This window comes from Trachemys scripta, chromosome 10 (genome assembly GCF_013100865.1).
Source record: "Trachemys scripta elegans isolate TJP31775 chromosome 10, CAS_Tse_1.0, whole genome shotgun sequence".
NCBI lineage: Eukaryota > Metazoa > Chordata > Testudines > Emydidae > Trachemys > Trachemys scripta.
In genome coordinates, this window is record NC_048307.1 from 71,639,652 (window position 1) to 71,657,288 (window position 17,637).

General features: G+C 48.7%; 1 protein-coding gene across 3 annotated transcripts in view; it reads left to right on the forward strand.

Annotated features, from left to right (window-relative positions):
• NTRK3 (neurotrophic receptor tyrosine kinase 3) overlaps positions 1-17,637 on the forward strand; it is a 332,474-nt gene that overhangs the window by 101,358 nt on the left and 213,479 nt on the right. For all 3 annotated transcript variants that reach the window (XM_034783964.1, XM_034783962.1, XM_034783963.1), the window contains exons 4-7: positions 1,410-1,478; positions 14,079-14,236; positions 16,659-16,801; positions 17,479-17,620. In XM_034783964.1, the coding sequence (XP_034639855.1) occupies positions 1,410-1,478; positions 14,079-14,236; positions 16,659-16,801; positions 17,479-17,620 (512 nt within the window). The remainder of the gene's footprint in view (positions 1-1,409; positions 1,479-14,078; positions 14,237-16,658; positions 16,802-17,478; positions 17,621-17,637) is intronic.

Genomic DNA, 17,637 nt, shown 5'->3' on the forward strand with positions numbered 1-17,637 from the left:
AAGTGTTTGGGAGAGACGCACATTAAAGATAGGTGCCGATTCAAGACCTCTGCTGAGCCACTACCTGGTCTTCAGTCCATACCTTTGTGTCCCATTACGCCATCACCCAGCAGGCTCGGGACGACTCCAGCTTCAACAGAGCAGTGTTGCAAACAGCACATCTGTGAACTCTAAGCCCACCTCCAGGGATACTGCTTAGAAGTCACCTAACATGGAATCACCATGAGCAAGCACTGAAAGGAGAAAAAACGGTTACTAACCTTCCGTAACTGCTGTTCTTCGAGATGTGTTGCTCATGTCCATTCCATGAGTCGGAGTTGACGGCAAGAAGGAACTGAGAGGCCACAGGGCCAGCAGCACCTCATATACTGGCACACGAGCGTGGGGCTCCAGAGGGCACCAGAGCTGGCCCTACGGATACCACTAAGGCAAAAATCTCTGGCAGCCATGCACGTGGGCACGTGCACACACCTAACATGGAATGGACACAAGCAGCACACCTCGAAGAACAGGTTATGGAAGGTTACAAACCGTTTTTTGGGGGTTTTTTGAGCGAGGGTTGAGGATCCATTGAACATTTTGCCTTTTACGAAATGTAGGTTCTTTGTTTTTTCCCGTCATCTTAAAATGAATCAATAATAAAATACAGGCGACCCTTCCGTCTCTCTGTGTGTGTGTCTCTCTCTATCTTTCTCTTTCTCATACTCTGCCTCTGTCCTCTCTGAGCTAGTCTTTGACCCCTGTTTGCTCTCTCTCCCATCTCCAGCTCTTTTTGTCTCTCTCCTTCTTTTACTTGACTCAGTAGACGTGGGCACTGGTTTGTAAAATGTTCCCAGAGAGAGAAGAGGTCACATTTCTGTAGTTCAGGGCGGAGTAGTGCTAGGAGGTGGTTGTTCTTAGTTGCTACAGCAGCAGTTCCTTTTGGTGTGAAAGATGCAGAACCTAATGGGAAAACAAATATACAAATCCTGTTTTAAAATTTCCCTTCTCTGTGTTTCTGTTAACACTTTGGACTGTTACAGTTCAAATAATTCTAAAGATTAGCATTTTGTTTATCTCTTGTATTTCACTTGAGTTTGGAGAGTGTAACCGGGCTGATCAGTTTTCCTTTCTGTTTGTAGCTGGTTCCCTTTCCGGTTCTCAAGTATAGTTGCAGGGAATTGTTCTGTTTGTATTTTTCACATTGCAACAGAATATGGACTGTTTTCACAAAAAGGAAGGGAAGTCTTCTATCCACATTCAGTGTCATTAAAATATTTTTACTAAACCTTAAGTTGGGGCCTTAGACGACTTGATAGCCTCCCTGTAGCTGTAAACTGTAGGGGAAAATGATGAGGTCTGAGGAACCCTGTAGGGTCTGGTGCAGAGGGAATTATTCACCATGAATTCTTTCTCTTGTTAATTTTCAGAAACCTCTCCGATAACCGGCTTACCACACTGTCATGGCAACTCTTCCAGACACTGAGGCTTTCTGAACTGTAAGTTCCATCCTGGAGGGATCTCCTGGAAGTGGGGTGGGTGGGGGGGGTACAGAAAGTTCCCCCCCCCAAAAAAGATTAATTTTGAAACCGGTGATATGAGTGTGAATAATTATCTAAAATCCCAGAGGGCAGAGTGAATTCTGGAAGGGGTTCCTGGGCACGGAAGCACCAGAGCCCTGCTGCTTCTTTGTTAACTTCATAACATCTTGTGAACTGATGTTTGGGGCTGATGAGAGAGCCATTTCTGGGCTTATAACTGTTTGGTTAAATGCAAGGCCAGATTTTAAGTGGACCTCCATAAGGGCCAGACCCTGTGAGATGGGAAGAGTCCTCCACTCTCATTCATTTGCAGGCTATGGTTGGTTGTACGGCAAGGGTCATCCAAGTGTGGAGGGGTGCATTTCGTAGGCAATGGTGGCTGTAATGATAGGTCACTCCCTTGCTCTTGAGTAACCAAGGCACCTGCCAGATCCTGCGTGGGCGAGAGGCGAGTATCTCTCCTGGGTCACCTGAGGGCTGCAGCCCACTGAATTATTGATAAAGCATGCTCCACTGCGTCTGAAGAGTAAGTGGACATGAAATCAATGGAGCGCTGCCCTGGTGACCTGTTTTGTTGAGTTTTAGAAATAGTTGTTCAGTGGATATAAAAAAAAAATGTACGATTTATCCCAGAGGATCATGGGATATCCCATTCATCCTCACCTGTGATCAATACAGCTGTAAGCTAGAAGTGACTTATGAAAGAATAATGACAGTCTCTCAAGTGGGAGTAAATGTGTTATCACCGCTGTTACTGCAGTGTATTTTATTTCTGTCAAATTGTTAAATGAAAAATACTAATAGTGATATTAGAAAATAAAGAAATACCCATCCGATGGGGAATCTGGCTCACAGAGTTAAACGCTGGATTTGGAATTCATCTCTGCACTGATTGCAGCTCACACGAGTTCCAAGTCCTGGCTCAGGTTTCAAGTTTAAAAGAGGTGAGTGGCTTGTAGTCTTAGGTTTCCATTTGTTCTCATTGCACCATCTGGCACAATTCAGATTAGTGGTTGCTAGCCAAGAGAGGCCCATGAATGGAAGAGCAGGGGGGCTGCAGGTCCAGACTGAGGTGCATTGGCAGAGTTGTGGGGGAAAGCCCAGGGCTGGGGTAACAGGGGGGTGCTGCAGATCAGGACGGGGGTGCTTTTGCAAAAATCGTTGGAGTCAAGCTCTAGAATGGGGTATGCTGCAGATCAGTGTAAATACTCTCAATGTTAATTTGTTTTTAAATGGTTCTGTCCCATTTGGTTATACCGCACTTCAAGTATATCCCGTGTCTACAACCCCACATCAGGCCAACACCAACAATGATGGAAACTGAGGATCCTTCATATTTGGGCAGCAAAAAAATTAGCCAAGAAGCCTCTTTCTTGGCCTACAACAGGGATTTCGATCTGGTTGAGCTTGCTTCGTGTTGTGGCAGCAGGGTAGCTCATGTCCATTACTCGAAGGGCTGACGATCAGGTGAGCTATAGGAAGGAGGAGAATGGAAGTGGTGTAAACAGTCCAGCTCCTTTTGGAGCCTCTTGCAGAGTGGTTTTGTAGGAGGTAGTGAGCCTTGGCTGGTGGGAGAAGTAACATGGATGAGGTTGCTGGGGATCAAAGAAGGGGGAAAATGGCACTGCCGTTATGAAGCGGTGTGGTGGGTGCTATCCCTTATAAAGCTTCAGGCCTCTAGGGCTGGGAAAGTATTAACTCCCAAGTGTGTGCGCCTCAAGCTATCAAAGTGGCTCCTAAGATGGAAAAAACCCATTGGGTTTAAGTCCTTCATTGAGAGTTATGCCTATGGGGGATGACTTCCTTTGAGCTGAATCAGAATCAGCATACAATCAGCATACAGTTCAGATAAACAGAAGTTTCCAGATGGGATCCTGCTCTGCAACAAGTCTCCGTCCAGCTGGACCGTGGCCAGGCTGGTGGTAAGCAGTAGGACAGGACAGGGATGCTGCTCCAGGAAGTCTGGAAGAGAGAGGGAATCTTTCTTAGCAGGCTGGGAGAGTACCAGTGTTGGCGGGAGGCGTGCTTTGAGCACCTCCGCTGGGATAGGGACGAGGGTGGCCTGGGTTGAGAGAAGACCGAAAGGGGTGGAAATCAAACTACAAGGCTGAATAATTGTGAATGTGAAGATGCTAGAGAGTGAGGGGGAAAGAGAGAACGGAATAAATGTATTGCACGCAGGGTTGACCCCTAAAGCTCAGAGGGCAAGATGAGCGCAATGGGGAATAAATCTCCAGCAGGTTGGGGAGAGGTTAAGAACGGATGGTCCAGGAGAAACATAACATTTAAAAATCCCAAGCGGCTCAGCCAGTAGAAGACATTTATGTCCTATCAAGCTACAAGATGGGTTACAAGACTTGGGAGGGAGGTGGAATACACAGTCCACACAAGGTGACAGTGTTGTACTGGTGGAAGCTAGAGAGAGAGCTGCAGTGTGAGGTTGGCTAAGAACTTGAAGGTGAGCCAAATCTCTCTTGAAAGGAAGAAAGTAATGAAACGAGAAGATAGATGCAGAGAGACAGCAAGCGTGAGAAAGTCAGGTTGAGCCGTACGAGCTCTGCAAGGCCTTGGGGAGGCAGGAGAAATATTACAGAAGACACAAGAACACATGTTCGCATGATGTGTACTATCCTCCAGAGCGATGGGAATATAGGAAGATGAGATGGGGACAAGCTGGCCTTCTAATGGCAACAGCTGCTGCTGCTTAAGGCCAGAGATGGAGTGGCGGTTACCGAGAGGACATCCGGCAGAGTAGACAGCCCCAGCTGGTAGGAGGGGCTTGTCACTTGAACATAACCAGGCAAAAAGGATCTGTTAGCATTTCAGGGCATCAAGAGGCAGAAATGTCAGTGCAGGTAAAGATGCCCCCAGGGGGCCAGCTGAAAGAAGTGGAGCAAGCGGTAAAGGTAATGGTGGGAATGTGACAGATCGGAGACCTGGGCAGTGTAAAGAGTTCAAATGACTCTACTAAAATGTACCAGGCAGGCCTTAGCGCTTTGGGACAATACGTGGTAAATGGCTTTCCTGGGGAATACCTGGGGAGTTTTGAAGGCAATTGCCACAACTCTGGTTTTGCAAGAACCCAGCTTTTCGGGGCTACACCCTAAGGAGAGGGCCATCAACTGGTGATTGCCTGCTATGGGAGTTCAAGCACTGACAGCTGCCAGAGCCCTATGTTGGAGTTGGGGTGACCCCGGTAAGCTTTTAGGATGCAGGTAGGTGCTTTTCTTGGGTTTTTGTGTGCTTTCTTTGTAATACTTTGACTTTCAGAATAAATGTGCTTATTTAGAAGGAGCTGTGTGTTAACTTATAGCGGCTGGCCACACACTGCTCGTTGCCCTTGGGGAGAGAGCAAAGCGCAGGCGCTGGCCATTTAGGGAGATTGGATTGCTGTGGGTATCAGGGAGCTGTGCCGTCTCAGGTCCAAGCCAGAGGGGAGTGAGATGCAGGTCTCTGCCCAGGAGAGGTCGCAGCTGGAAGCCCTCAAGGGACCATGGAGGAGGAAATACAGGTGCAGTTACCCTGAAACGGTGACAGGGAGAAACAGCTCCTTGGGGTGGATTGGGAGGAGAGGCACTGCTTGGACATGACATTAAATGGAGAGCGATAGAGAACGTCAGGTCTGATGAAGCCATTCACAGCAAACGCAGGAGAGGAGAGAGCACGGAAATAGTAATGCCAGGATCATGCCACCCGTAAGATCTGGCTGACATATGGGAATTTCCTGAGGAACTCCAAGCTTCAGTGGGTTTGTGTCTGCCCTTTAGGCACATGGAACCAACAGCCTCCTTGCAGGAATGAGTAGTTTTTTGCAGGCTAGGGCTTCTTTGTCGTTGGCCAGAGCCAACCTTCTCCCCAGCTGACCGTTCCCCCAGAGCGACTGGCAAGAGGTCATCTCCTATTGGTGATTTCTACACGTTCCCCACTCCTGCTGGCGCAAGCACCGAGCAACTGGTTCTTGGCATCAAACATAAGGCAGATCCCTCTTGGGACAGGATGACTTTGTATGAATAGTTTTCAGAGTAGCAGCCGTGTTAGTCTGTAGCCGCAAAAAGAAGAGGAGTACTTGTGGCACCTTAGAGACTAACAAATTTATTAGAGCGTAAGCTTTCGTGGACTACAGCCCACTTCTTCGGATGCATATAGAGTGAAACATATATTGAGGAGATATATATACACACACATACAATCTCCTCAATATATGTTTCACTCTATATGCATCCGAAGAAGTGGGCTGTAGTCCACGAAAGCTTACGCTCTAATAAATTTGTTAGTCTCTAAGGTGCCACAAGTACTCCTCTTCTTTTTGTATGAATACAATACAGTGCATTACAAAGGAAAGTCCTGATCCACTCCTTTTCAGCCAACACCACAGGGACTTGAGAAACAAGAGGTTTGGTACCAAAATATACCTCCTCCACTCCTGGAAAAAGCCATGTCTCTGGGGATGGCTTGCTGTGAGTCAACCCCTAACTCTCCTAGGCTCAGACTGACCTTGTCGGGCAGGTCTCCAGCCAAAAGATGTGCAGCTCTTGTGAGCCTGTAGTGTGCTGAGCTCAGGGAAGCTTCAAAAACATGCAACAGCTCATAAACATTGGACTTACAGGCCTTGTTATGCAGAGGTCACTGCTGGCTTCTTCCGTCATGCCCTGGGAGAACTTGGAGCTGACCTTTCAGGAGAGTTTTGTAAAAAACCTGCCCCCAAAACTGACCTTCCCAGGGCAGTGAGAGATCCAAGCCTTCCTTGATCCAGTGGCATCTTTCATTTTATAAAACCTTGGTGTTACAGGAAACTCCTCCCTCACCCAGACCTCCAGTCCTTCTAAAGCAATCTGTAACTGCCTCATTGCCCTGCAAAACATTTCCATAGTGCTGTTGTGAGAGGTGACGGTGCTGAATGGGGCACAGCAGGGTGTCTGTTAATATCATGAGCACAAGTTAATTTCACATGTGTCCGTTGCTTGAGGACTTATTCCCACCGACAGGCACGCTAATGGAGTTGGCTATACACAAGAGGGGCCTCCCTGCTGGGTGCAGGGGACTAATTCAGCAACCAGAAACCATGCCTCGCTCTGTAGATTAAATCTCCCCTTCTTGTTCCATTGCCTGCCACCAGGGGTTCTGAAATGATGAAGCCAGATATTTTTCCTTCTTTGCTGGGCACCCTGATTCACTTGGAGGCTCAGCAAAGGAGGTCAGAGTCCCTACCTGGGAGAGTGCTTTAAGCCGCAAGCATACAAAACCTTAACCCTAATTTTATAAGACCCAAAGCAGACAATGGAAACAAGGCACAGATCTGCTGTTTCCCATTAGGAACTTTGCTGCGGGCACTTTTGTTTTAACTGGTGAATCGTATAGTGAGCTCGCTGAACCAGGGACAGGCTGTGAGGGTTTGGTGTGTCCCACGCGGCTGCGTTATTCTTGAGAGAATAGTTTTGAGATGATTACGCATCTAAAACCATGGTCTTCCCAGTGCATTCAGAAGCTCCTCAGGCCTCTGCCCCACAGAGCCCATTGGGTTTTTTTGGGAGCAGGGTGGCTGGGGTAATTTCCAAACGTTCTAGGCACTGCATTGTGGTTAGGAGGCTTGGCTGAACCAGGCAGCTGCAACTAGGGTGACCAGATGTCCCGATTTTATAGGGACAGTTCTGATATTTGAGGCTCTGTCTTCTATGGGTGCCTATTGCTCCCAACCCCCGTCCCGATTTTTCACACTTGCAGCTAGTGTGACCAGAGAGCAACACTTTATGATTCACTTAGTGTAGGCAGGGATTAGGCATCCTTTGCTGACTCGCTCCTTACCAACTGCTGCTGCATATTTCTGAGATCTTCCTAGGTGCCCTCACCTCTCCTGGTCACCTAGACCCTTCCCCTGTACTACGCCGTTCATGTGTAGTCACATGGGACTTCCTGAAAATGAGCCGTGTTAACTCTGAGCCCAACCTGCCTGCCAAGACTGGGTGCAGTTCTTCTCTCCTGGAATGAAACTGCCAGACCCACTTGTGCCTGTTCCCTCTGCTTCCTGCGCCAGTAGAACCATTTTCAAAGCTCACTTGGTGCGTGCTGTGCTGCTGTGTGTCTCCTCCCCTGCCCAGCCATGGATGGAATATGCTAGACCAGCATGTGGGTCCATCTCCTTTTGCTGGCTCGTTCCTTTAGCTTAGAAGGTAGATACATTTGATAGATTAGATCCCAGTTCACTTACACATGTGCAATTGTGATTTCTCAAAGCTGTGGGTTATTTTTTCAAATGAGGTGTCTTAAGGAAGCAGAATGGTTGTGCACCCCTTGAGAGGCGGTAACCTGGCCGTGGATTGGGAATACCTCTAGCCTGAATATATAAACTAAAATCTTCTTGTCCTTTCCTAGAGTAAAACGTGCAGAATACAGCTCATGAGAAAGAACCCTCAGCCTTTAGATCTTGCTGCAGCTCTGATACGGCTGTTAAGCATATGGCAGCAACTAAGTGAAATTAACTTCCAGAGGCTGCTGAGGAAAGGGACCGCAGCTGTGGAGAAAATTAGCTCCTTCTCTTTCTAAGTTGCAGCCTCACAGGGAGGATAGCTTGGTTTTCTGAGATGGCTGTGCATCCCTTGGTCATTCTGGTATTAACACCTCTCATGCTCTCATTCTGGGTGCCTCACTTCAGGAAAGATGTGGACAATTTGGAGCGAGTCCAGAGGATGGCAACAAAAACGATAGAAGGTTTAGAAAACTTGACCTCTGAGGAAAGGTTAAAAAAACTGGGGATGGTTTAGTCTTGAGAAAAGAAGACTGGTGGGGCAGGGGTAACCTGAGAACAGTCTTCAAGTATGTTAAGGGCTGTTATAAAGAGGAGGGCGATGTGTTCTCCATGTCCACAGAAGGAAGGACAAGAAGGCTTAATCTGCAGCGAGGGAGATTGAGGTTAAATATTAGGGAAAACTTTCTAGCTAGAAGGGTAGTTAAGTTCTAGAATAGGCTTCCAAGGGAGTGTAGTGGACCCTCTCGCTCCCGCTTGGAGGGAGGCCACTCGTTCAGGTTGCCTTCGGGCTTGTCTGGCCAAGGCACGAAGCTGCAGAACAGTCTAGGGCCCTTGTCTCCACCTGAGGTGGAGCAAGGCCCCCCAGGTCCTCTAGTTCCCAGCCCCACAATAGGGCTGGGCACCAGATAGTCACGGCCAGGTTTTAGCCCGGGCTTGGGGAGGCTCAAGCTGCCATCAATTAAACACCAACTACAGGTCCGGCTGCCAGCAAGACAATCACAGTCTATGGAGCTGGTGCGGGCCTGGGCTTGAGGTTCAGGCTGCCAGCCAACAAACAGTCTTAAGGCTGGCTTTAGCCAGGGCGGGGCTCAGGCAGCCAGCAAAGCAACAGTCTATAAGGGAGCTGGTAGGGGAGGCTCCTTCTTCAGGGTGGGAGCTCCCCTGCACAGTGTAGGGAGCCGGCCACCCTGGGGTGAGGTGGCAGGGGTCGCAGGCCTCAAGGTACACCGCGGCCGGTAGTCTGGGCCATGCCTCGTCGGGGTCTCCCACTTCTGCGGCTATCACACAGCCAGGGGTAGGTTCCCCTCCTGGGCACGGCAGGAGCGTCCTCCTCTGAGGATTCCACCCTAACTGGGCTGCAGGGCCTTCCTCTTATACTTCCGGCCCTGCCCCCGCACCTCCGGTGAGGGGGGCGGGGCAGCTAGGCTCCGCCCACCAAGGGGAGTGTAGTGGATCCTCGCTCTCCCGCTCGGAGGGAGGCCGTTCAGCCTCACTACAGGGAGGTAGTGGAATCCCCATCCTTGGAGGCTTTTAAGAATAGGTTGGACAAACACCTGTCAGAGATGGTCTATATGTACTTGGTCCTGCCTCAGCACAGGGAGGCTGGACTTGATTATGTCTTGAGGTCCCTTCCAGCCCTGCATGTCTATGATTCTTGTGACATACGCCCTGCAGTTCCTTCCATCCTCTTGACCTCTTAAAGACTGATAAAAGTATTGGCATAAATGAATTGTCTCTTGGTCTGAAGTTGTATCTGCGACATTAGGCATCCCGGTGGGTGCCTTCTAGCTGGACATTGAAAAGTCAGCATATGCCAATAGGCACCATGCAGTTACCAGAGCTATTTCCTCTGAGCGCATAGGGAGAAAGCTCTGTTAATCTCAAGTACTGTTCCCGGCAAGTACTGCCTTCTTAACGGTAAGCACTGGAACGCTGGGTGGCCTGGTACCTGAGTTCTAACTGGAACACCTGGCAGCACATCCTACCACTGTAGTATCTGAGCGGGGCAACTACCATCCTTTTCTTACTAGGAAATGGTTGTTTATATCACCCCACTGGGGTGCCTGGCACATGTCAAGGGAGTCAGATAACCTCCCTGTTCTGCACTTAGGGGAATGATGTCTCTATTACAGGAGACAGTCCATGGGCTACAGTGGTTGTGGGAAAATAGAACAGAAGGGAAGGCTGCTTTTAAGTGGCATTGTTTGTAATGGTCAGGCATGAGCCCTGAGGCTTGATAGGGCCTGGCATGGAGTTGAGTGAGCAGAAAGAAGCGTGTTTCAATTACTATGGACAGAGTGGTGGATGCAGGAGCAGAACAGCATTGGGAGTCAAAATCCCTGTCTGTAGCGTAGAGAATGTATCTCCCCCTCCTGTGAATCAGCTGGCCTGGCAGCAGGGGTTCAAAGCCTGGAGCGCTTTTGGGAAAAGCACAAATAAAGGAGAATCAATAGCTGTATCTGAAAAGCAGCCCTGTCCCCAGAGTGGCAAAGTGCCAGCTGCTGATGGCACGCGGCACATCCAGTCGATGAGAGGAGTTAATTTGTGCAAAAGCTCCCCGGGGGGCCACGATTTGGGGGAGTTACATCACTGACTCTGGGGCAGGTTGTTAGTAAATTTTACCCTGAAGTGTGCTGCTCCTGTATTATTCATGGGGCTTCATGCATTATCGATGGGCCAGAAAACTGCACTCTGTTACTTACAGATCTGCCCCTGAAGTGCTGTGAGGGCGGCGGCTCTCGCAGGCAACCTGATTTCAGGGCCATGTTTCCAGCCAAGTAGAATTCCCCCCCCTCTTGTAGTCTCCCCCTCCTCTCTGCTGCGTCTCAGGACGTAACTCACATTAACAAACCTGCTATTAGCAAAGACCAGAACGCCTAACCGTGTGCTGTCCCACCACACAGCCAGCACCATGTGATCTCCCCTCCCTGCGCGTGGCCGACATCCTGTCACACTGATGGAAGGTACCTATGTATCGAGGGGAGTGAGGACTCCAGATCTACAGCCATGCTGAAGTGAATTCAAGGCCTATTTTGGGCACCAGTGATAATCATAGTGGTGGGGGAGGATGCTTAAGTCATGCAGTGTGGGATGCCATGTGCCCCCAAATCCCTGAGACAGTCATGATGATCGCAGGTCTGTCTTCTCTAAGCCTTGTTCTGCTAGATTACTGATGGGTCCCTGATTTTTTTTCTCATGCGACAGTCTCTTGCACCTGTATTCTAAAGGGTGTAGATTCTTGTGAGGGGAGAGGGAGGGAGAGACCTGAAATGCCACCCATCATCCAAGTTGGGCCACCAAAATGATCATCTGTAAAATATCGAACAATGTGCACATGGAAAGTGACATCACCAGGTTTCAGGATCAAGATCTTTTGAGAAAACAGGGGAACTTGCCATCTCCCTTTGCACTTAGAGTTTCAGCAGCCCTGCAGTACACAGCATCAGAATCCGGTGTGTGGGTGGGGGCTATGTAGCTTTTTTTTTTTTTTTTAATGAAAATGTAAATTTTGCAGACCAAGATGGAGGAAAGCAGAGGAGTACTGGCCTCTGGCTTGGCCAACCTCTGGTACGCAGTTGTACAAAGATGCAGAATCCCTGGGTGTTTTGGGCTTGCTGAATCTTTCGTAACCTCAGAGTTGGAAAGGACCCTTCCATTTTCATATGGCTGAGTCTGCACTTCACAGCTCTTACGCCTCCTAGTTTCTCTTGGCTTCTGGCTGTGTCTGTGTTGGGAAATCCTGTCATGTCTCTGGCTGAGTCCTGAAGACCTTCTGTGACAGAATATATCCCTGTGTTCACACCCTACACGCTATTGTAATAATGTTTGTACCAGGTTTGCCTTGTGAGGTATCATTTAAAAACTCCTAATTTGCTGATCAATAATATAATGGCAAAATGCACATAGTATTATATGTGAAGTTATAAACAGAAGCTGAGATCATGACTAGAAGTATGATTAAGTCTGGGGAGTGGTCAGACCAGTTCCTCAGAGACAAAGGGTGTGCAGACACCACAGCCAGGTGTAAACATGGCTAATGAACCATTACATGCTGGTACCTAAGTGGCGATTCTTTGGCAGGAAAGGAGGCAGGGTAAAAATCTACATCTTATCAAAGAAATAGCATGGACTTCCCTTGCACACAGACTGCCTGTCACCTTGCTCCCAGCTGGAAATGCTTCTCAAAGTGGGGACAGGACTATAAAGGAAGGGGCAGACACCCCAAGACACCCCTCTGTCTCTCCCTGTCCATCGCATTCACAGCACCTGAAAACACAAAGGAAGCAGCAGTTGGATTCTGGAGGAAGGGTCCTGACCTAAAGAGTTTGGTCAATAAGACTGCTGAAAGCATGTGGTGAGGAAACTTTGCTTTGAATCTGATACAGGTTGTTAAGTTAGGCATCGGTTGCATTTTATCTTTATTGTTCTTGTAACCATTTCTGACTTTTATGCCTCATTACTTGTACTCACTTAAAATCTATCTTGTTAATAAACTTGTTTTACTGTTTTATCTAATCCAGTGTATTCAAGTTGAAATGTCTGCATAACTTTTTAAGGTAATAAGATGGCATATTGCTCCCTTAAGGAATAATGGACGTAATATATTTGTACTGTCCAGGAAAGGGCTGGGCAGGGCAGGACATGTATTTCAGGGGGAAGATCTAGGACTGGGAGTGTGTTGGGGTCACCCTGCAGTATAGCCAAGGCTGGTAAGAGTCAAGGTGTGGCTGGCTGGCTGCAGCACACACATGGACATTGCTGGGAGTGACTTACACGCTGGAGGTTGTTTGTGAGCAGTCCAGGGTGGAGGCTACAGCAGCCCGGCCTTGTGAAGAGCACCCCAGGTTACAGGGCAGGGGTGACACAGCCCCTCACTAGTCTGGACTGTACCCTGGGATGTCACACCCTTTCCCATGTTTCTCCATGCTACATCCTCAAGTAGCTCCCTCTTCTTATCCCAGCGGTCATCCTTCCAGCCAAGCCGAGCTGGGTTCACCTCCCCCTGTGGGAACCAGTGACCTCACGTGTCCAAAGGGAATGGCAAGGGTTTTTCAGAAATGTAAACAAAATGGCTAATAGGCTGGAAAATCAATAATAATAAAATTATCTGTATATAAAATATGTGTCAGTGTATTTTAAATGAAGTATATTAAAGGCAGAGCTCCCTCCCAGCCCGGTCAATGGGTCCCAGCGCAGCACTGTTTGATTCAATTAAAATGCCTGGTATGCTGTGTGTTAGCCAGCAGCGTTGTTTTATTACACGAAGATGCAGTATTAAGGACAAGAGCTGCCAGCATCTATTGGGCACACCCTGCTGAATGCCCCCCAGAAGGGTCCTGCCCCCACAAGCACTGGGGTCTTGTGACACAAGACATAAATACACCTCTACCCCGATATAACACTGCCCTCGGGAGCCAAAAAATCTTACCGCATTATAGGTGAAACCGCGTTATATCCAACTTGCTTTGATCCGCCGGAGCGCGCAGCCCCGCCTCGCCCCCCCGGAGCACTGCTTTACCGCGTTATATCTGAATTTGTGTTATACCGGGTTGCGTTATATCGGGGTAAAGGTGTATTTCTTTAGGAGAATGGGGTCACGTCTGCTCCTTTGAGACAGTCCTTTGTTGTGCTAGGTGGCAATGAGGTGGAGCATTGTGACAACCATTTAATCCTGGGGCATTCCAATGTGTTACATGGATGTCACATGCCTGGGCTCCTGTGAAACCCAGATCTCTGAATTGGGGTGTGTGTGTTTGGAGAGTGCATACAAATGAACAACTGCCCCATATGGCTAGCATCGAATCAAGATTCTCCTTTAGCTCAACCCAGTAGTATTGCAGTCCAATGCGTGTGCACACACCCTTCCACCAATGCAATTCCATTCTGAACCTCGGCATCCTTTGTTATTCCAGCCCTTGCACTCTCTGCCTTTCAAGCTCTGCCAACGTATCTGCTTGCCTTCTCCCCCTCCAGCCAAATATCCGTCTGGCCTTGGGAGCGCTTACAGCGTTCTTTTTTGTGACCCCAAGATAGCATTTGAACCTTGGTTTCCAAGGCCAAAAGGCTAGTGCAGTAACTGGCTGCACCCCCATGCTTCTTTTCTCCCCTTGCAGCTCCAAGGAGTCCAGAATCTCTCCTGGTCTGTAGAGACTCATTTTAGCCTCGCAGCACGTAGCAAGGGCGACCCTGCCTTTTTACAATTAGTAGCCATTCTGCGGAAATCCCATATAACCAATGGTAACCCTGTTTATTTGACCCCATCCCTTGCTTCTCACATTCTCTCTCTCTCTCTCTCTCTCTCTCTCCCTCTCTAGGATACTCAAAAGAAACCTTTTTAACTGCAGCTGTGACATCCGCTGGATTCAGCTCTGGCAGGAGAAGGGTGAAGCAAACCTGCAGAAACAGGAGCTGTACTGCATGAACATGGAGGCTGCTGTCATTCCCCTGCAGGAGATGAACATCACCCAGTGTGGTAAGGAAAGCCCTATATGTGCTCCGGTTCACCTTTCTCCCAAGGCTATAGAGAGAGGAGGCCAGGAGAGGCCCCTTGCTCTCCTTGCCCGTCCTACAAGGAGTACCCAATGACCAGGAATAGATTAGGATAGTTTATGAATACAAATGGTGTCTGTAGTTGAACTTGGAATATTATTCCTCATGGTTCAGAGCATTAGCTAATCATCAGCTGTGTTTGGGAAGAAATTCCCTCAGTGGCATAATATCATCAGCCAAGGTGCATTGTGGTTGGTCCATGCCTTAGCCTGAAGCAGCAGGAATTGTCCATTTGTTCGAGACCGGATATGCTTCCTGTGGTTATCCTTCTGTTTAACCGACACTAGAAACTACTTGTATTAAAGGGACACGGGCAGCTTGATTTTTTTTTAAATAATTTTTTCAGTTGGTGCACATTTAAAATAGCAGATCCTTAAAGTTTTACGTGTGTGTGTGTGCGTGCGCACGTGATTGTATATTTTTCTGCTCCCTGCTGGTCTTTTTGGGTGGGCCTATGAGCAACCTCAAACATGCTCTGGGCTGCCCCTTCTCCCAACACTTCCCTTTGTTCACCCTTAGTCTGCTGCCTTTTCAGTTTCAGCTCCACTACTGCTGGTACTGGCAAGCAGGACCTAGGGAAGGTCCTGTACCAAGAACGGAGCCGTGAAGGAGGCTGTAGACTAGGAGCTGTCAAATGAACAGTCTGGGGAAAAAAGAGAAACATTTTTTTTTTTAATTTTACACTTTCTATTCTAGGAGTGTTAGGGTGTTTCTTGTAACAACAGTAGATGCACTGTGTTCAGCTGGAGATACGGCATATGACTTTCAAGTTTATAATGTCTCTTTAGTCTAACCCTTCTTTATTAAAACCTGGACATGGGCTGAAATATCTGCAGGTAGGAGAACTAAAGAGATTTGAGAGAGAACTATAATTTCCTCCACAAATGAGAAGAATAATCCTCAATGATTAGAAAATCCTCCATGAACAAGGAAAGGGGGAGAGGGGACTCCTACTGCTATTGGACATGAGAGAACAACAGCGTGTTTTATGTACATAAATCTCCTGGGTTTACCAGGTGAGCAGCTCCACTGACCCCCCCCCAGCCCCTAAAGATCCCTAAAAAATAGAGAGAAGGCAGGAAAAGAAGATGCCCAGCTAAGATCTTTCCTCCCGAGATGAATCTTTCATTCAGAGATTTAGTGGGCAAGCATCCAAATGGCTCAAAGTATTTTCCAACGAGGCTTACTTTATCCTTGCATTCTGTCCTGCCAGGTGGTGCAGCTAGTTCAGGTTTGATATGTGGCTTGTGGCAGAATACGTGCACCGTACAGGCTCCTGCCCAACTCTCACTGCTGTGTTAACGCTACTCAAGAGTGAATTGCAGCCTCTCTTGGGCTCCCCTCTTAGCTCTGCCAATGCATCTCAGTCCTGACCTGCAGCACCTTTGCTATTCCTAGAGACTCTCGTGACTCAGAGATCCCACAGGAACAAGAATAGACCCATAACTCTGGATTCACTTTTGAACTGGGTCAAAGTTTGAACCCAAGTCTTCAGAAGAGAGAGGCCATTGCACTGACCCATTGCCTTCTATTCCCATCTCGTTCATTCAGGGCCCCCTCTCTCCCCCCCTTTACACATGCTGCAGCCCTCAATGCCCCCCCTTATGCATGCTGTGTCCAGTCACCCTCCTGTGTATCACCCTCCCTTCCGTATTGCTGCTGGCACTGCCTCTGGTACTCTGTGTGAGCGTTTGGTGGCTGGGTGACTCAGCAGGACAGAGGAGTAAGTCAGAGCCACTATAAATCAGTATTTCTTTGGCACCTCAGAGGGAAGAGCAGGGGCGTCTTTCATTAGCAGAGATGTTGTTAATATGAAGACACGTCCCTGGTCATCTTCTCTCGATTGTTATAAATTAGAAAGAAACTCTCTCTCTCTTCCCCTTAAGTGCCAGGAGCTCTGTGCCCTGTCCTAGCTCAGGCTGGATCTCTTGCCAGTGATTCCTTAGAAGCGGCTTTATTCCTCCCAGACCTCTGCGCTAGCCCAGGACACAGGTGCCTGGGGTTTGGGGGAAAGGGGAGAAGGGACATAGGTTTGGATGGCAACTAGCACTTGGGCCAAACTTCCTGACTTGTGTGCAATGTCAGAATTGCAAAACATAGAGAAGATCCACCCATCCACCTGGTGATGTCCCCCGTGTCACTCATCTCTTCCAGCACGAGAAGGCCAAGTTACTTGCCACCTCCTGTACTTCCCCCTCCCCTTCCTTCATTCGGAAGCACAGGACAGTGCAGGCTGCTTTGCTGTAAGGTGAAGCCTGGCTGGGAGACAGAGCTCATGGGGATCAGAATCCAAGTGCCTTGGCTGGCCAGGGTGCCCTAAGTGTCTTGGTGTTTGACTCTCTTAGATCTGCCCGAGATCAGCGTCAGCCACATTAACCTGACTGTGCGGGAAGGTGAGAACGCGGTGATCACCTGCAATGGCTCAGGCTCGCCGCTGCCAGACGTAGACTGGACGGTTGCAGATCTGCACTCCATCACTACTCACCAGGTAGGAGGCCCAGGGGCTTGCGTGGCTGGGCATTTACTGCCCTTGCCAAGGTCCATCGCCAGGGTGTTAACACACAACACAGCAGTTGGGGTGCTGGCCGTGGGAATTTTCCGGGTCTTCGTTTCCTTTGTATTCCATTTTAATAGGGCTGGATGAGTGTTGATCACCACGGGGGAGAAGTGAAATGCAGGGATTGTTTGAAATGGATTGTATAGTCCCCACCAGATTAGGAACCCTGGGTTAGCAGAGTATTAGCGGGTGGCGTGCAGATATTGAATCCAGGCAGGAAAACAGCTCTTCCTGCGGGCTGATCGTTTCACACCTTCAGTGCTCCCTTGGTTGCATGTTAGCCTGTCTCCATGAGCAAAATTATCTGTCGCTGACAATGGTGTGTCAACAATAGGTGCAGCTGGACGTGGTTTAACTGCAAGTAGAGGCAGGGACATACCCTGCTTAGCACTGTTTCAGAAGCTGTGATTATAACCTCCTTGGACCAAGTGCGTGGGTGCACTGTGGTGCTCATGGTGCCATGAAACTGAAATCCTGCCCGGCCACGGTTGTTAGAGACCATGGCATTTCATACAGGAGTTGGGATCTTCTGGTCCTGGGCCCGGGAGGTGGGCAGGCTGGCATCATTTGTTGGTTTTGTCCTTATTGTTCTTTTTGGGGATTTGCAGACGAACCTCAACTGGACTAACGTTCATGCCATCAATTTGACTCTGGTGAACGTCACCAGTGAGGATAACGGGTTCCTCCTCACATGTATTGCTGAGAACGTGGTGGGAATGACCAATGCCAGTGTGCTGCTCACGGTCTACTGTAAGTAGAGGCAGGGA